Genomic DNA, 20,586 nt, shown 5'->3' on the forward strand with positions numbered 1-20,586 from the left:
CCACCCGGGTATATTAGGCTCTAGAAGGGCCCATCCATCCTCCGATCTAGTGGGAGAATGACCATTGGACTTACTGAAAAGGGTCCTTCTCCCCTGGAATACGGAGGACATCTGGCCCTCCCGATCTGCTTCCAGAACATGAAACACTATTCAGGTAGCAAGAGACAGGTAAGCTTAGCGAAAGGCAGCATATTTCCCCTTTCCTTCCTGTTCCTTCTATAGCAAAAGAGTTTACAAATTAAGATAATCTGTTTAAGGTTAATAAATTCTAGTTTCAGTTATTCTACTCTATGGCTTTTGGAGTGTCAAGACTGGGGAATGAGATGCTGCACACAGGACAGGAAGTGAGGGAGGATGTTTTAATTCACCCCTGCCTCCCTGAGAAGCTGAAGGGAAAACCCATCCTTGCAGATGTCCTCTGTATTCCAGGGGAGAAGGACCCTTTTCAGTAAGTCCAATGGTAATTTATTTATTCATCCCTGCTTATTGCAGAGGGCACCACAGCTCCTACCCTCACCCCACTGCCGTTCCTCGGATGCAGCTATCCTTACAGACCAGTTTTCTCTGATCCCTCAGCTGCCTCTTTCCCAAGTCCAAAGGGATATTTGTCTCTGTGTGGCTTGCTGAGATAGCTTCCTAATTGGAGTACTGTAAAGCCTTCTATGTAGGACTGCCCTTTAGGGCTGTTCAGAAGTTACAGCTAGGCTGTATGTAGCAATGATTCTCCAAGGAGCTTTCATTGCTATTGTGTGTGCAGAGGCATTCTCATTGGCAACAGGGCATCCACACAGCAGTTGACTCAGTCCCACGCAACTGCTAGTCTGTACACACACACACACACACACACACACACACACACACACACAAATGCCCATGTTACCAGAGGGTTTTCTCAAACTTTTATTAAAAGAAAACAATTTGTAACTAGCATATCACTGTGGCATTGTAATTATCTATCAGCTCAGTCTCATGAGTTCTAGCACTCATTAAAAAACAAAAACATACAAACTCTAGTCCCTTTTCTTGTGATGGTATAAGGGAAAGTTCTCTTTCTGCAATGAAAAGGACCAGAGTGTTGATACTCACGCATGCCACTCATGGCTCTTCTTAGCACTTTTCTACAATTTAGTGCCTGCCCCATTTACAGGAAAGCAGACAAGGACTTCAACCAGTTAGGCTTTTAGTTTGCGACTGTTTCCCACTTTGAAACAGCCACCTCTGGGGGGACTGGTGTAAGAGTTACTTGTCAGTTTCCACAGCCAAGAGGTCTCATGCCAGTGATGGAAGTAAAGGGTCCATCTCCTTCCGTAACCCCCCTACCTTCCTCTGCAGCCTCTGTGCTCTCATTTCCAGCACCCAGGCAGCTAATGAGGGGGGAGAGCAAGCTGGCTGTAGAGAAGGAGTAGAACCTCCACCCATCATGGCAGCTACCTGCAAGAGGATCATACCAGCTACAGTGGCAGTTCTTATCCTTTTTTTCCTGGTCAGGTTGCTCTGTGCCAGCTTCTTGGCAGACTCATTCTCTCCCCTGAGCTGTTGTGCTTTATGATGAAGGGAAGGGTAGCAGAGCATGCCCAGGCTCCCTGTGAAGAGAGACTTTGCAGTGCTGCTGGTGGCTTGGATTGGGCTCCTGCAGTAGGAAACATGTACCTTCCTTAGCTTCCCTTGTTGATTTCTTGTGCTCTCTGTCTTGAGCCTATACTTGACCATCTCATGCGTATTTGTGTGTGCCAGGAAGAGAGCAAGAAGACAAGGGAAGACAAAAGGGTTTTCATGGTCCCCACTGTGCCTGAGCCTGTTCTTTGAAGCCTCTCTTTGGGATACTCAGAGTTCCACTCCAATGGGCTTATTAGGAGGGAAGCCTGAGTGCCCTTGATAGCCTCCTTGGTCTTCCTGCTCTCCCCCCCAGCATGAGGCAGAGTGGCACCTGCAGCTGCTGGCCAGATCTGAGTGCGGAGGCTTTGCTCAACGAGCGTCAGATGTTACCAAGGAGCATTGCTTTGTCTTCATTTCTGAGCACATTTGTCTGGGAGTAAATCTTGTTGAACAAAGTAGGGCTTGCTTTAGAGTAAACATGCACAAGGTGATATGGTTAGCATCTTCAGTGACTGTGGGGTGGACTTTTGAATTTGGTGGATTCTCAAGCCATGTGGAACTGTTTAGAAATAGAGATAATGTCAACATTAACAGGAGCCTAAGGTAAAACGGTAATGACTGGGGAAGGCACTGGCAAACCACCCCGTATTGAGTCTGCCATGAAACGCTGGAGGGCGTCATCCCAAGGGTCAGACATGACCCGGTGCTTGCACAGGGGATACCTTTACCTTTTAAAGGTAAAATTAATAGTATTACCTTTACCAACAACATGTCTACAGTGAGTAAATATAGAGGTTTTCTGTATGAGTCTGGGTCAATGATCTGTCCAGCCAGGCAGCCCTTAGCTAGACTACTGAGAAGTAGGTGATATTCTCCCCTGTCACTTTAAAAGATAGGATGCTGGGAATTGTAGCAAGGTAGCTCTTTCCTTTGTTCCCCAAATGTGATTGGAATCATAGAATCATAGAGTTGGAAGGGGCCATACAGGCCATCTAGTCCAACCCCCTGCTCAATGCAGGATCAGCCCTAAGCATCCTAAAGCATCCCCAAAAACTGTGTATCCAACCTTTGCTTGAAGACTGCCACTGAGGGGGTGCTCACCACCTCCTTAGGCAGCCTATTCCACTGCTGAACTACTCTGACTGTGAAATTTTTTTCCTGATATCTAGCCTATATCGTTGTACTTGAAGTTTAAACCCATTACTGCGTGTCCTCTCCTCTGCAGCCAACAGAAACAGCATCCTGCCCTCCTCCAAATGACAACCTTTCAAATACTTAAAGAGGGCTATCATGTCCCCTCTCAACCTCCTTTTCTCCAGGCTGAACATTCCCAAGTCCCTCAACCTATCTTCATAGGGCTTGGTCCCTTGGCCCCAGATCATCTTCGTCGCTCTCCTCTGTACCCTTTCAATTTTATCTACGTCCTTCTTGAAGTGAGGCCTCCAGAACTGCACACAGTACTCCAGGTGTGGTCTGACCAGTGCTGTATACAATGGGACTATGACATCTTGTGATTTTGATTTGATGCCCCTGTTGATACAGCCCAAAATGGCATTTGCCTTTTTTACCGCTGCATCACACTGCCTGCTCATGTTTAGTTTACAATCCACAAGTACCCCAAGGTCTCGTTCACACACAGTGCTACCTAGAAGCGTATCCCCCATCCAGTAGGCATGCTTTTCATTTTTCTGACCCAGATGCAGAACTTTACACTTATCTTTATTAAATTGCATCTTGTTCTCATTTGCCCATTTTTCCATTGTGTTCAGATCTCGTTGAACTCTGTCTCTATCTTCCGGAGTATTTGCTAGTCCTCCCAATTTGGTGTCATCTGCAAACTTGATGAGTAGTCCCTCCACCCCCTCATCTAGATCATTAATAAATATGTTAAAAAGTACCGGGCCAAGCACCGAGCCCTGAGGTACCCCGCTACTCACCTCTCTCCAGTCTGATGAAACACCATCATGCTTTGTCTGTGCATGCAAATCTTATGTGTCTGAGTAAAATCCAGCTTTAAGGGTCTGATTTCTATATAGAATACATATTGAAACCACTTAAGCCTCCCCTTGGCTGCCAGAAAGCCATTTGGAGTTTAGGCAAGAACCCCTCCAATTTCTCAGAAACAGCTCCTCTTAGCAAGCAGCGAGTGGCAAATAGTGGCAAATAGTGAAATAGCAGGCATATTGTTAAAGGAAAAATCTTTGCTAGCAAACCTCATACAGTGAGGACCTCAGTATCTGTGTGCCATAAGAAGAATAAACAAAGGCTGCCAAATCCCTTTGGCAAGTGTTAAGAACTAAGCTGACAAGTGTTAAGAACTAAGCTGTGACAGAAGATGGCAGAATCCTCAGACCATGCAAAGCAGCCTTCTTCAGACTCAGTGGTGGAGGACAGGTAAAGTACTGATCCTGATGCAATACTAGTTGTACCTACATTGAACCAAGACCCACAGAGCTCACCAATTCCTTTGGTAGAGGATGGCGCTGGGATAGGGACGGCCTCCTATAATTTGAGGGGCACCAAGTCTCTCACAGCCTTTATGGAAAAGCACCTCTTAGTGGAAGTTGGCAAGGTCAACGTACGTCATGGATCCACATGACCGATGATGGAAATCCTGTACAGCACCGCAGAGACCACTTCAGACTCCCTGCATCATGACAAAGTGGTGTTCGAAGAGCATTTAAAGAAGGGAAAGCAGATAGAGGAGAAACATCTTTCCATGTTACAGCTTTGGGCTGATCCAGCGTTGAGCAGGGGGTTGGACTATATGGTCTGTATGGCTCCTTCCAAATATATGATTCTGTGATTGAATGACTCAGATGCTCACAAAAAGGTGGAAGACATCCAGGCAAGGAACCAAGCATGCACAGTAGCTTATGAGAAAGTCTCTACAATCGCATGCAGTTGGAAGATGTGGAACAAGTAATTTCCTCACACCGAAGCAAGCCATCCCTGGCATCTGAACATGCATCCGAGCATTGTTCAAAGCCAGCATCTCACCATTCATTGTCATCAAGAGCTACATCCTCCCACCATTCAAAATCAATGTCTCACCAGTCATTATCAACAAGAGGTACGTCCTCCCATCATTTGAAGCATGAGTCTAGCCATTCAAAACCTGCACCGTGCTTCCTTACAACATTAATTGGTTTTGAGAGTGGCACCATTTCATTGTTCAAAGCAATGTTCCTGTTAGTTGTGAAGTCATATCTGACCCATTGTGACCCCATGGACAATGATCCTCCAGGCCTTCCTGTCCTTTACCATTCCCCGGAGTCCATTTACACTCGCACCGACTGCTTCAGTGACTCCATCCGGCCACCTCATTCTCTGTCGTCCCCTTCTTCTTTTGCCCTCCATCGCTCCCAGCATTAGGCTGTTCTCCAGGGAGTCCTTCCTTCTCATGAGGTGGCCAAAGTATTTGATCTTCAGGATCTGGCCTTCTAAAGAGCAGTTAGGGCTGATCTCCTCTAGAATTGACCTGTTTGTTTGCCTTATAGTCCAAGGGACTCGCAAGAGTCTTCACCAGCACCAGAGTTCAAAACCCTCAATTCTTTGACTATCGGCCTTCCTTATGGTCCAATTTTCACAGCCTTACATTGCAACTGGGAATACCACAGCCTTGACTAGATGCACTTTTGTTGGCAGGGTGATGTCTCTGCTTTTTAGGAAGCTGTCATAGCTTTCCTCCACAGGAGCAAGCTGCAAGCTGCAGTCCTGATCTGCAGTGATCTTGGAGCCCAGGAAAATAAAATCTGTCACTACCTCAATTTCTTCCCCATCTATTTGCCAGGGATTGAGAGGGCTGGATGCCATGATCTTAGTTTTCATGATGTTGAGTTTTGCCTTTTGGTATTGTCCATAGAGTTTTCATGGCAAACATACTGGAGTGGTTTGCCATTTCCTTCTCCAGTGGATCACCTTTTGTCAAAGTTTGCTATGACCTGTCCATCTTGGGTGGCCCTGCATGGCATAGCTCATAGCTTCAATGAGCTACGCAAGCCCCTTCGCCACGACAAGGCAGTGATCCCGAATGATTTAGCGCAAAAACTGGAACCTATTAATGGTCATCCCCCAAAACTTGGTTCCCAGCATATTCCTTTGTTGTTGTATGCTGACGATACTACAATACTCTCATATACAAGGGTTGGCTTACAACGATACTTATCCACCTTTTACCAATATTGCCAAGATAATAAGTTAGTAATTAACTATGGTAAAACAAAAGTTTTGGTTTTCTCTAAGAGCTGGCATGCAATGACTTGGTCTATTGGAGGCACTTCAATAGAACAAGTCAAAACATTTAAGTATCTAGGTGTTACCTTCCAATATAACCAGAACTGGCGCTCCCACTGCCAACGAGCTATCAATATGGCCAAATCCTCATCTTCCTTGAAAAAACAGTTCTTTTTCTCTGCGAAAGATAACCAATTTATTCCTGCAGCAATTAAAATTTTTAATGCCAAAGTGATGTCCCAGCTCCTGTTTGGATGCCCCTTATGGGTTCCTGCCTTTAATAAATCTATTGAGGGTGTTCAATCTGCTTTCTATAGGCAAATTGCAGGGGTTCCCAATTGTGTCTCCTACCATGCCATTTGCGCAGAATTTGACCAAATTAAGGTAGAGACAAGGGCCTGGATAGCTACTTTTAAATTTTGGGTCTTAAATTTCTCTTAAATTTCGATGGTTCCAGGCTATTGAACAAAAATTAGTCTCCATTGGCATCGATCTGAACTCCCTACTACCTCTGGAAGAAAAATGTATCTTCCGGATTATTAAACAGAGAATACTAGAACATGAGCAGCAGGAACTCATACCTACCCAGCCTCGAGTCTGCTCACCAGCATTCTTTGGCATCACTATGCAGAGAAATATTATGTGTACATATTTGCATCTTCTTGATGTCCCATCCCTGAGAAGAGCTTTTCTCCTTGCACGAATGAATGCTTTCCCCTCAAAGGTCTTAGAGGGAATATTCCACCGTATCCCATACCATGCGAGACTCTGTCCGTGTGGTTCTGGCTGCCCTGACTCTGTCTCACACATTTTGTTAGATTGCCCCTTATATGAGCAATGCCGGGATGACAGCTTTGTTGCTTTGCTTGGAAACAAGCCTTCTGCAAGTAAGTCTATGACCTTGCAATTTCTGCTCTCTGACAAAGACCCAGAGGTAACCATTTTAGTTGCCAGAGTTTTAACTATGATGCTCTTATAATATGCTGGCTACCTTGTAATTTATCTTGTATAGTTTATTTAATCATTTTAAGATCTGTTTGGTTATGTAACCCCATGGCCTATTTTATCATTTTGTTAAAATTTTAAACCCTATTTTTATATGTCTTATACATATTTTAGGTTACGGACTGACTGCAGTGATCCTTGAAGGTGGTTCATAGAATCATAGAATAATAGAGTAGGAAGGGACCTCATGGGTCATCTAGTCCAACCCCCTGCACTTTGCAGGACACCCACATCCCAATCGCTTATCTATTGTAACCTGCCACCCCTCTGCCTTCACAGAATCAGCTTCTCTGTCAGATGGCTATTTAGCCTCTGTTTAAAAATTTCCAAAGATGGAGAACCCACCACCTCTTGTGGAAGCCCGTTCCACTGAGAAACTGCTTGAATTGTCAGGAACTTCTTCCGGATGTTTAGATGGGATTTTTAAAAAATTAATTTCATCCCATTCGTTCTGGTCTGTCCCTCTGGGGCAAGACCACACCTGGAGTACTGTGTGCAGTTCTGGAGGCCTCACTTCAAGAAGGACGTAGATAAAATTGAAAGGGTAGAGAGGAGAGCGACGAAGATGATCTGGGGCCAAGGGACCAAGCCCTATGAAGATAGGTTGAGGGACTTGGGAATGTTCAGCCTGGAGAAAAGGAGGTTGAGAGGGGACATGATAGCCCTCTTTAAGTATTTGAAAGGTTGTCACTTGGAGGAGGGCAGGATGCTGTTTCTGCTGGCTGCAGAGGAGAGGACACGCAGTAATGGGTTTAAACTTCAAATACAACGATATAGGCTAGATATCAGGAAAAAGTTTTTCACAGTCAGAGTAGTTCAGCAGTGGAATAGGCTGCCTAAGGAGGTGGTGAGCTCCCTCTCACTGGAAGTCTTCAAGCAAAGGTTGGATACACACTTTGAACAACACAGGCAGATCCTTCGGGTACTCAATTTGTCACTCTTTTCCAAGAAGATGCTGAACCATTAACAAGTACCCTCTGGGTATGATTTGTCAACCAGTTATTGATCCACCTGACAGAATTAGGATCCATACCGCATTTTACCAACTTGTCAACAAGAATATCATGTGGCTTTACTGAAATCCAGAAACTATGTCCAGGCATTCTCCTGATCTGGCAAGGTAGTCACTTTCTCAAAAAAAGAGATAAGGTTGGTCTGACATGACTTGTCCTTGCGAAACCCATGCTGAGTCTTAGAAATCACAGCTCTCAGTTCCAGATACTCAAGGATCCGGTGTTTGATTATTTGTTCTAAAATTTTGCCAGCTACAGATGTGTCTGGGTGAGGGGCATAGCACATCTAATTGCCTGGCTTGTAAAAAGCTGATGCCCAAGACCACGAATGAGAGGGCCAGGAGGCTGAAGACGGCCCTGTGTGAGAAATTGCTTCAGCCAGAATCTCCAGGGACTTCAACATCTCTTCAGGCTCGGAAAGACCTTGAAGCCTATAGAGCTTCTTCGGAGCCCCCAAAGAAGAAAAAGAAGAGTGCTGTGGCTCCTTGGGCGAGGTCTCCTCTGGCCTCTTCCTCCAGAGAGACCAGAAGGCCTTCTTCTCCTTCCCCAGTGCGGCTGCACTCAGGATCAAGGGAGTGGTCTTGAGGCTGAGATTTGATGCTGGTCTTGACAGTAAGAAGAGTCAGTAGTTTGTCAACCATGAGCGCTGCATGAAATCTTGCGCAACATTGAACCTTTGGCGCCGATAGTGCTGACATCGACGGCGGTACTACCAGAGCACCCGGCATCGAGAGGCAGCAGGAGAGAGATGTCATTGTTGAGTCATCGTCACTCACCGCCAACCTTTTCCCATCGTCGATCACCATCGACGTCGGAAGATGATTTGCTGGCAAGGCATCGATGTAGAAGATGGCTGTCTTCTTTGGCTTCTTTTGCAGAGTCTTGAGTTCCAATACTGGTCCCTGCATCCTATCGTAAATATGGACTTGAGCCTTCAACATCGACAGCACCACATCCAGTCGTCGAAGCATCGGCTCGTCGATGTTGGGATTCATTGGCACGGATGACACTGTCAACATCGAGGCTGAGTGACTCTGACATCGAGTGTTCTCAACGTTGACAACTAGACACTGACTCTGGGAATTCAGAGTATAACTCAATGAACCAGTGTTACTATCCCCCTCTGAGGCCATAGAGGTCTCTTCTGAGCGGTCACCCACTGATGAGAACAAACCTTATTCCGAGCAGCTAATAAAGATGACCTAAAGTATAGGGTTAACTTGGAGAAATCTGAGGACCTATTAATGGAATTCCTCTACTCTCCAGATTTAGGGCCTATGGCTTTGCCCTTGATTAGGGGGGTCACGGAAGTCTTGGAGCATACCTGGCAGACTCCTGCTTCAGGTGTAGCCTCTGCGAGGAAGATAGACCACCTGTATAGGGGTCAGGAGGAGGACTGCTCCTTATTAAACCATGCAAAACCTTCCTCAGTTTTTTCAGCCATCTTGCCTGGTAAAGGGAAGACAGAACAACATTCTGACCCACTCACGCCTGCGGCGCAACCAAGGAGCCCTCACCGGTGGAAGTGTAGCCTGGAGGACAGAGAAGCCTTGCTGCTTCTCCTTTAAGAGCTGGAACGAGACTGAGGGAGCTGAGACCAGGTCTCTGACTGCCACCTAGAGGCAACTGGAATATCGCCCAGAATTAATTCTGGCTCTTGCCTCTTAAATTCCATCTGGTGGCCACGACAGAAACAGCACTGAACCTGTCTCCTTTTTTACTCCCTTTTATTTCTGTTGTCTTGTTCTGACTGGACTTCTGGCAACAGTTCTGTGCTGGGCGGAGGGGGGTGATTGGGGGGTCGTCACCGAGAGAGGATAAGGGATAGAATTAGGCTCAGCTGAGTTGGGGAGGTTGACCCACCAGGCAGAGAGAACCCCTGTTTCAGGCGGGATCTCGCTGGGTGGCTAAACCCACCTCACTAGCTGCTAGGGTAGGTGGGTGAGGGGAGGGGGGGTTGGGAGGGTCTAGATTAGATTGGGCTGGGTGGGTTAGGGCAGGTGGAGTGCAGCTAGGAAAGGAGAAGCTAGCTTAAGAGTAGTAGGATTCTCTCTCGGGGAGCGGAGAGTGGGGCTATGGATGGGGAGTTGTTCTCTGGGGGGGGCCCAAACTGGGGCCAGGATCCCAACGATCATGGGCCAAGGGCGTTATGGCTGGGGGACGAGGTTGGACAAGAGAAGGGTTGGGAGCGCTGGTGTCCCGTTTAGGGCCCGGCCGTGGAGGCATGGCCGGCGCTCTGGGTGTGCTCAATTCCCTTCTAACCTCCGTCCCATCCCCAGAGATGTGAGGGTGGGGGCTAGGGGAGAAAAGGGTCCGACATTGGTCTTGTGCAACGCAAGGTCAATTAAGAACAAGGTTGCAACTCTGCAGCACTTCTTCGCGGAGTCGAAGGCGGACCTTGCGTGCCTGACCGAGACCTGGGTGAAGGATGTTAGAAGCCTCTGAGCCAAGATGGGAGTGCTGGAATGCTTGGTGTATAGGAGTGACCATAAATGATGCTGGTTTTATGTGTTGGAAAGGGCGCAGAATCCACTTAAGAAGAAAACTTAAGAGGAAGTTACTCCTCCACAGAATTGCCATGGGTTGAATTAACAGACACCAAAGCAAGTTAAAAAGAAATTACACATAGCCCTTTTATGCATGGTGGCCGCTACGTCGGGCGACTGCTGTGCCGTCGTAGCAGGGCAAGATGCCCTGCCGTTCTCCGTGAACGCATGGGGGTGGGGTGTGCGGGGCTGTCCTGGCGTAACGCACACATGTAGCGCTTTCCGCTGGGGCCAGGACACCCGGGACGCTGCCAGACAGGCTAAGTGACAGTGGCCGGGAGGGGGCGTGGGGAGTGGCCGGGGGGGGGCGCCTCCACATGCTATGGCGGAAGCACGGAGATGCCCCTGCGGGCTCCGTGACTGTGTGGAACCCGCAGGGGTGTGCTGTGATGCTACAGGGACACCATAGGTCAGGGTTGGGCGGGCCAAAAGGCAATTATGCACAGTACCAGCCCGCCCCAGCCCCTGCAGGCGCCCGCAGTACCCAGGAAGCTGCGTAAGTTTCTGCGTTTCCATAACGCGGGCCTTCCGTGGCCCTGGGCCAGGCCATGCCTGCACTGGTGGCGGAGGCTTGCATAATCGGGGATTTTCCCTGATGCCCTGCCGCTGCCAGTGTGGGCATTCTGGCCCGTGCCTAATGGATCACAGTGAGTAAGTACAATCAGCACAATGGGACATTCAATAACCATTGCATTGAGGAAATGTGGTTAATAAGTTGCTGATGTCACAATGATAATTGGGGTTTTAAACATTTTAAAATTGTTTTAGTATTTTAACTGATTGTTATTAACCTATAGAGTCAGTTTTACTGAGAGGGGTGGTGTTTAAATCCTGAAATGAATAAATAACAATAAGCTAAGATTTATGAAGAGATGTATTTTGCAAGTAATACTGCTGACATTTGGAATCCTTGCACCCTTTGCTGTGATCTTGAAACATACAATATGTCAGAGGATATCCTGTAACTTTCCATTTTAGATGACTCAAGGATGAGGTATTTAGATGCTAATAGAATTGTGCCTGGGTTTGAGGACATGAGTCGGAAGAACAGCTACATTCGAGTCCAGTAGAACCTCTGAGAGCAACAAGGTTTATATTTATCCTCCCTCTTTCTCACCAGCGGGGACTCGAGGCAGCCTGCATAATTCTTCTCAATTTCATCATTATAACCCTGCGACATAGATTAGGCTGAGAGCATGTGACTGGTCCGAGGTCACACAGCGAGCTTCTATGGGCCCACAGAATCACAGGAAGGGGCCATCCAGGCCATCTAGTTCAACCCCCTGCTCTATGCAGGATCAGCCCCAAGCATCCTAAAGCATCCTAGAAAAGTGTGCATCCAGCCTTTGCTTGACTGCCAGTCTGACTGACATGGCCCCAGGTCACCCAGTGAGCTTCTATGGCACAAGTGGGTGTTCAGACCTGGGTTTTCCAGATCCTAATTTACTGGATTAATCACCATACCATATTGTTTCTCCAGGTGATGAAGGCAGTTTTGATTTTTGAAAGTTTATTCTCCCCAAATCTTGTTGATCTTCAAGGTGCTGTTGGATCTTTATTCTAGCTGTTCTAATGCAGACTGACATGGCTATTCCCTGAAACTTGTATAGGAATTTGTTCTCTGTTCTCCCCAGAATAGTAGAAGGGTGCTCAAGTGCCATGTTCATTACCTCATGAGATCACTCTTACAGGACATTTTGAACATTTCAATGGGTAGTCTCTGACGCTGAAAGAAAACCTGGTTAAAGGGACAAAGGGTGGATAGTAGTACTCTGGGAGTTCTACTGTGTCAGAGGAGGCAGACTTCAAAGAAAGCTCTTTGGAGCTGATTCCCAGGAAAGGAGAGGCATAGAACCCTGAATGGAACAGAGAAGTGAGAATCTGCTCCTTGTTCCTGTCACTTGCTTGGATGGGGATTAGACAAACTCAAGGCAGATCAGAGGATGGCATTGTGTCTTTGCTTGTGGGTCTTCCAGGACAACTGGTTGGCTCCTGTGGGAAACAGGATGCTTCATTAAATTGCCTGCAGTCTGATCCACTGGGGATCTCATTTTCCTTAGTGCCTCTTATGAGCAGAACTTTCAAAAAGGAATAGAAAACAGTGTTGCCAAGCTGTGCATTCACGAGAACTTGCTCTTCTAAGCAGGAACACTTGTGTGGTGCAATAAAAAGTACTGGATTTAGATGTGAGTTCAGATTCATTCCTTCCCCAGTAAGCTTTAAAGCAAAACAGTTGTCTGGGACATATTTCTGCTTTGCTGATCAAGGAAAGCAAATGTTTAAAAGTTGCAAAACAATCTAGTAACAGGAGGGGAGGTGCTAGAGGCTGGGGTGAGAGAGCCTATGATGACAGGCAGCATGGATAAGACAAGAAGGTACCCTTCTGACTGTGGCCACATAAGCTGGATTTGATAACAGCCATGTGCCTGGAGGTCACTGGCAAGTAATACTTCTCTCCAGGTATGGAAATGTTATAGAAATGGCTCTTTTTTTTATGTCAGATCAGTGGCAGCCAACATAGACATGGGGAGGTGATCTGCTAAAATGGATGTGGTCTAGAGACGTCTGCAGAGGGATTTGCAGAGATCCTCCCTGCTTGACAGAATTCAGAACATCTTCTGACTTGCAAGAAGGAAAGCAAGGCCTGGGCCTGAGCTGGTTTCAATTTTCTCAGAAGGAAAGTCAGAGATTGGAATACTGCCAAGTTTCTCAGACCTACTGTTTCAGCTCTGGAGTCCCTGCTTCACTGGATGTTTCTGTGCCTCTGCCAGGGTTCTCTATGAAGCTGATGTGGTTTCTAATGTTGGTTTTGCATACAAAACAACGACCATTGAAAATGGTAAAATGCCTGGGAATGGAGGGAGGAGTAACTTGGTGTATCCCAAACTAGAGCTTGGCCTTGCCACCTGTTGGGTCTAACCTATCTGTCTCTTCAAACAGGAGCACAGTATCCTGCGGCTGTTTCTTCTGTGTCTCCGCCGGCCCCCTTCCAGAGTGCCCCTCCCTCAGTCTCACAGACGCCAGTCATTGCTGCCACGCCTGTGCCAACCATCACTGCAAACGTCGCCCCCATCACCGCACCCCCTGCTGCTGCACCCCCACCGCCTCCACTTCCTGCCGCTCCCATCATGCCAGTAGTTCCTCCAACGCCACCGATTGTCAAGGTAATCAAGAAGCCATGGGAGATGAGCCGGAGCTGCAGAGTGCAAGACTTGGTATGAGGGGACTGGATGCATCTCAGATGGGAGCTACTTTCCTTCAGTCTGACTGGCCCCCAAAATGCTCCCAAAGTCCTCTCAGGTTGGAGACGAGTTGGCCACAATCAGGAGATTTGTCATGGTTTTGGTTTCTAAGTAGTACTCAAAAAAAATAAATAATTGTAACCTCCAACCAGAAATAAATACAAATATAACAGCAGTGGTGGTGAGTCTACTGGTAAGTGTCTGTAGTTGCCATCTATATGCCATACACTGAAATGTTGATAAGGTTGTGAAATCCTCAATCAATTGGCTTACAGAAGGTGGGCATTTATCTCTCCAGTGTTGCAATCTGTTAGCGACTTTAAAGGCATGGGTGGGCACATTTTTGTTGTAGTTTGTTGACCATCAGTATATCTGCAGGAGACAAGTGAATAATTTAAAGGCATATAAAGAACTATGAATATTCTAATACAAAATTAATGTGAGTAATTTCTTCCTCCCCAAAAGTGACTATAGCTGGATAGGCCCAAAGCACATTAAGAGATGTGCTGTGTAAGTTACAGCCCCAGGAACTGGACACTTTACTTACTCCTTTACTAAAAAGGTGTTGTTGTGTCTAGTATATTCTAAACATAATAGTTTGCTGAATAAGTTACACCTTAAAGTCCATAGAAACAACTTATATAAGGCTTAGCCCTCAGTTATTTAACCTATTCCTACATGATCCCCCTGAGTACCTTGAGGAGGTGAATGGTCATCCACCTATGTTAGGGTCAAGACCTACTTTTGTATGCCGATGACACAGTTTTATTATCCAGAACAAGAATTGGTCTCAAGCGTTATCTCAACAAATTTACTGAGTACTGTCTGGAAAATATCTAAAAATTAACTTTGAAAAGACCAAAATAAAGTTTTTTTCAAAAAGGCATTATAAATATTCATGGGTAATTGGTGGAAACAACATAGAACAGGTCTATCACTTCAAATACCTCGTTATCACTTTTTAACAAATGGCTAATGCACAAGAGGAAAGTTCTATGAAAGGTCCATTGGCTCTGTTAACAAAATTTTATTTTCAAAAGGGCAACCATGACCTCAACACAGCGCTGAAAATAAATATGGCCAAAATGGTCCCACAGATGCTTTAGAATCATAGAATCATAGAGTTGGAAGGGGCCATACAGGCCATCTAGTCCAACCCCCTGCTCAACGCAGGATCAGCCCTATTCCACTGCTGAACTACTCTGACTGTGAAAAATTTTTTTCCCGATATCTAGCCTATATCATTGTACTTGTAGTTTAAACCCATTACTGCATGTCCTTTCCTCTGCAGCCAACAGAAACAGCATCCTGCCCTCCTCCAAGTGACAACCTTTCAAAGAGGGCTATCATATCCCTTCTCAACTTTTCTCCAGGCTGAACATTCCCAAGTCCCTCAACCTATCTTCATAGGGTTTGGTCCCTTGGACCCAGATCATCCTTGTCACTCTCCTCTATACCCTTTCAATTTTATCTACATCCTTCTTGAAGTTAGGCCTCCAGAACTGCACACAGTACTCCACATGTGGCCTGACCAGTGCCGTATACAATGGGACTATGACATCTTGTGATTTTGATGTGATGCCCCTGTTGATACAGCCCAAAATGGCATTTGCCTTTTTTACCGCTGCATCACACTGCCTGCTCATGTTTAGCTTACAATCCACAAGTACCCCAAGGTCTCGTTCACACGCAGTGTTACCTAGAAGCGTATCCCCCATCCAGTAGGCATGCTTTTCATTTTTCTGACCCAGATGCAGAACTTTACACTTTTCTTTATTAAATTGCATCTTGTTCTCATTTGCCCATTTTTCCATTGTGTTCAGATCTCGTTGAACTCTGCCTCTATCTTCTGGAGTATTTGCCAGTTCTCCCAATTTGGTGTCATCTGCAAACTTGATGAGTAGTCCCTCCACCCCCTCATCTAGATCATTAATAAATATGTTAAAAAGTACTGGACCGAGCCCTGAGGTAACCCGCTACTTACCTCCCTCCAGTCTGATGAAACACCATTGACAACAACTCTTTGAGTGCAGTTCTCTAACCAATTCCCTATCCACCTAACTATCTGAAAATCCAGATTGCAGTCCCTCAATTTATCCATCAGAACATCATGGGGAATCTTATCAAAAGCTTAACTAAAATCCAAGTAAACTACATCAACCAAATTTCCGCGATCCAGCAAACCTGTTACTTGGTCAAAAAAGGAAACCAGGTTGGTCTGGCAGGACCTGTTGGAGACAAATCCATGCTGACTTCCTTGGATCACCAAATTGTCCTCCAGATGTGTGCAGATCGCTCCCTTTAATATCTGCTCCATTATCTTCCCCACAACAGAGGTCAGACTCACTGGTCTGTAGTTTCCCGGGTCATCTTTCCTCCCTTTTTTGAAGATCGGAATAACGTTTGCTATTGAAAAAAAGAGAATTAAGGGCTCTTTTTAAGACAACGGTAAACTCAGGGCTAAACAAAGATATTGTTCAGTTCTCCAATACCAAAACTACGTACCAAATTTTACTCAAGGTAAAAAAAGAATCTTCCAAAAACGTTAGATGACACTTCATAACGCACTAAACTCCTCTAATAGTCGACTGTTTTGGAAATCGATAGCCAAGATTTTGGGTAACAATTCCCGCACAGCCCCTCCAATTCCAGCCTATATTTGGGAAGAGCATTTTTTAAAAGTATTTTTAAAGTATTTCGGCTAAAGAGTTTGCACTCCAATAACTCTTGTCAAATAATATTTACCCATCAGGGTAATCTAACAAATAAAATACCTATAAAGATCAGTGTTAAGCAGGGTTGTATTTTGGCACCTCAGTTATTTAACCTATTCCTACACGATCTCCCTGTGTACCTTGAGGAGGTGAATGGTCATCCACCTATGTTAGGGTCAAGACATATTCCCCTACTTTTGTATGCCGATGACACAGTGTTATTATCCAGAACAAGAATTGGTCTCAAGCGGTATCTCAACAAATTTATTGAGTACTGTCTGGAAAATAATCTAAAACTTAACTTTGAAAAGACCAAAATAATGTTTTTTTTTCAAAAAGGCATAAATATTCATGGGTAGTTGGTGGAAACAACGTTGAACAGGTCTATCACTACAGATACCTTGGCATCACTTTAAATTTTAACAACAAATGGCTAATGCACAAGAGGAAAGTTAGGAGTTACACGAAAGGTCCATTGGCTCTGTTAACAAAATTTTATTTTCAAAAGGGCAACCATGACTTCAACGCAGTGCTGAAAATATATATGGCCAAAATAGTCCCACAGATGCTTTATGGGATACCAATCTGGATCAAAGCATTTAATCATGATCTAGAAGCACTTAGAATCATAGAATCATAGAGTTGGAAGGGGCCATACAGGCCATCTAGTCCAACCCCCTGCTCTACGCAGGATCAGCCCTAAGCATCCTAAAGCATCCAAGAAAAGTGTGTATCCAACCTTTGCTTGAAGACTGCCAGTGAGGGGGAGCTCACCACCTCCTTAGGCAGCCTATTCCACTGCTGAACTACTCTGACTGTGAAATATTTTTCCTGATATCTAGCCTATATCGTTGTACTTGAAGTTTAAACCCATTACTGCGTGTCCTCTCCTCTGCAGCCAACAGAAACAGCATCCTGCCCTCCTCCAAGTGACAACCTTTCAAATACTTGAAGAATATCATGTCCCCTCTTAACCTCCTTTTCTCCAGGATGAACATTATTATTATTATTATTATTCGATTTATTGTCCGCCACTCCCTTGCGGCTCGTGGCGGGTTACAACCTTCTAAAACCCCCATAAAATCTATTAACACAACTACAATCCACAATTATTAGTTAGCAAGCTAACATGGCAAGATCGGCTAGTCAACTTCCCCCTCCCCCTACTAGCAGGTGGAGAGGGGTTATTGATGGTACCCATCTCCAATCCCAGGTCCCGGGGGGACATAGATGTTAGCCTTGGCCTCAACCATAAACCTGGCGGAAGAGCTCCGTCTTGCAGGCCCTGCGGAACGATGGAAGATCCCGCAGGGTCCGCAGCTCTCCCGGGAGCTCATTCCACCAGGCAGGGGCCAGGACCGAAAAGGCCCTGGCCCTGGTCGAGGCCAGGCATGCTTCCCTAGGGCCAGGAACGACCAACAGATTTTCTCCCGCAGAACGTAAGGCTCTGCGGGGGGCATAGGGCGATAGGCGGTCCCTCAGGTATGTGGGTCTCAACTCGCGTAAAGCCTTGAAGGTTAGAACCAAAACCTTGAACCGGATCTGGGCAGCAATTGGCAACCAGTGCAGCTGCCTCAGCACTGGCTGGATGTGGGTCCTCCAAGGTGTACCAGTTAGGACCCTAGCAGCTGCATTTTGCACTAGCTGAAGTTTCCGGATCAAGAACAAAGGAAGGCCCACTTAGAGCGAGTTACAGAAATCTATTCTGGAGGTGACTGTTGCATGGATCACTGTGGCTAAGTGTTCGGGGGACAGGTAGGGCGTTAGTAGTCGGGCCTGGCGAAGCTGGAAAAATGCCTGGCCCGCTACTCTTTTGACCTGTGCCTCCAAAGTCAGGGAGGCATCGATGATCACACCCAAGTTCCTGGCCTGGGACGTGATGGTGAGTTGCGTCCCTGCCAGGGTGGGTAAGCGCGCTTCCTGCTCCCGCCCCCTATGTCCCAGCCACAGGACCTCCGTCTTGGAGGGGTTGAGTTTCAGGCAACTCTGCTCGAACCATTCTGTCACCGGTGACAGAACCACCGGTGACAGAACCATTCTGTCACCACATTCCCAAGTCCCTCACCCTATCTTCATAGGGCTTGGTCCTTTGGCACCAGATCATCTTCGTCGCTCTCCTCTGTACCCTTTCAATTTTATCCACGTCCTTCTTGAAGTGAGGCCTCCAGAACTGCACACAGTACTCCAGGTGTGGTCTGACCAGTGCCGTATACAATGGGACTATGACATCTTGTGATTTTGATCTGATGCCCCTGTTGATACAGCCCAAAATGGCATTCGCCTTTTTTACCGCTGCATCACACTGCCTGCTCATGTTTAGTTTACAATCCACAAGTACCCCAAGGTCTTGTTCACACACAGTGTTACCTAGAAGCGTATCCCCCATCCTGTCATTTACATCTTCATCTTGCTCTACCCGTGTATGGAATATTATTCCATTATATAAAGTTATCCCACCCTACCTTACCATTATTGAAGATTATTCTGACAGGAAAGCTTTCATGATTGCTCGGCTGAACTCTTTCCCTTCTAATGTTCTCTTAGGGAGGTTTAACCGCATGCATTTAGCGGAGTGACTATGTTTTCATGGTTGTATGGTTCCCGATCTTCTTCCTCATATTATTCTGTTTTGCCCCAAGTTTTCTTTATACCGCTATGTGATATCTGACATTCTATCCTCCCTTCAATTCCACTGTGATGAAACTGTAATAGTTAATAAATTACTTGATAGCAAGGATCCTTCCGAAACCACCCATATTGCAGCATTTTTAGGCAAGATTTTGAGAAATAATTCCTTGTTTTTAACAAAACTTAGTAACTCTGCTTGATTTTTTAAAAAGTTTTCTTTGTATCTTCCTTCTTGTGTTGTTCATTATGCCGATAAAGGCTTCTATATCTGTATCTATAAGGTTTAGGGCCATATTGCATTGTTTTGACAAAATGCAGTGATCTAGCTCCTTCCATTGATCTATGTGACCTTACATATCATATGTTAGAATACACATGAGGGTTCCACCTAGACATGATTGCCATAGTGTGAACTCTCATGCTCCATACAAGGAGGGAGGTAGCATGGTTGTTAACACCCCTCCGCTATTCATCTTGAGGAAGAGTTACCTCTGACATCTGTTTTTCCAGAGGCTCAGTTTATATTTTCATTTTTTAAGAACCAGGAGTAAAGGTGCTTCCTCTGTTGATTCTAGACTATTATGTAACATTTATTTATTATATTTATATACCGCCCTCCCCGAGGGCTCAGGGCATTTTACCGAAAACAGGGAAGATACAATTAACACATTGCTCTGTGAGTCCCATAGCAGGATGGCAGCTTGAGCCTGCACTTCTTTAAAGGGTTCTCAGTAAGCATTTATCCCTGCATGCCCGAAGGCCCTCTCTTCTTCAGATGTTTCACAGCTGGGTTCTGGGAGAAGACCTTGTGAGTCCTGGCACAAGTTGAGGTCTCCCTAGAAATCTTATTCAGCATTCATATGAGCAAGGAGTTTGCTTTTTTCTTTAATAAAACTGAAAGATGCTGTCATTTTTCTGTGTTGGCACAGAATTTACATAGACTCCAGCCATCATCTAAGAACAGCCTCTTGTAGCACTTCAGTGAGAAAGCTATCAAGCAACTTTCATCTGTATTTGTTTGTGAATTTCAGAAGAAGGGAGTGAAGCGGAAAGCAGACACGACCACGCCCACCACATCGGCTATCACTGCCAGCCGGAGTGAGTCACCCACCCCACTGTTGGACCCCAAGCAGGCAAAAGTAGTGGCTCGGCGCGAGAGTGGGGGCCGGCCCATCAAACCACCAAAGAAAGACCTGGAAGATGGGGAGGTCCCCCAGCATGCAGGCAAGAAAGGCAAGCTTTCGGAACACCTGAAATACTGTGACAGCATCCTTAAGGAGATGCTGTCCAAGAAGCATGCCGCTTACGCCTGGCCCTTCTACAAGCCCGTGGATGCCGAGGCCCTGGAGCTGCATGACTACCATGACATTATCAAACACCCGATGGATCTCAGCACTGTGAAAGTATGTCCATCTTTCCCACCCCCCTGCATCATAAAGCTCCCTCACCTGCGGTGCTTGGTTCCTCAAGTGAGAGGGCTCTGGTTGGTTGTCAGGCAGAGGTGGGCTGTCTCCAGCACCACTTAGTCTGTACTTTGGGGCCACCCTCTTGGTTTTGTGAACCCACTTTGGAGACAGCTGACTTATAAGACCAGGTGGCTCTTTGG

At 46.1% G+C, this 20,586-nt stretch overlaps 1 protein-coding gene across 5 annotated transcripts in view; it reads left to right on the forward strand.

Annotated features, from left to right (window-relative positions):
- The window catches only part of BRD3 (bromodomain containing 3), a 184,685-nt gene that overhangs the window by 113,861 nt on the left and 50,238 nt on the right, over positions 1–20,586 (forward strand). For all 5 annotated transcript variants that reach the window (XM_077305028.1, XM_077305031.1, XM_077305026.1 and 2 more), the window contains exons 5-6: positions 13,337–13,560; positions 20,012–20,383. In XM_077305028.1, coding sequence (XP_077161143.1) covers positions 13,337–13,560; positions 20,012–20,383 — 596 coding nt within the window. The remainder of the gene's footprint in view (positions 1–13,336; positions 13,561–20,011; positions 20,384–20,586) is intronic.

This window comes from Paroedura picta, chromosome 12 (assembly GCF_049243985.1).
Source record: "Paroedura picta isolate Pp20150507F chromosome 12, Ppicta_v3.0, whole genome shotgun sequence".
In the NCBI taxonomy this organism is placed as follows: Eukaryota; Metazoa; Chordata; class Lepidosauria; order Squamata; family Gekkonidae; genus Paroedura; species Paroedura picta.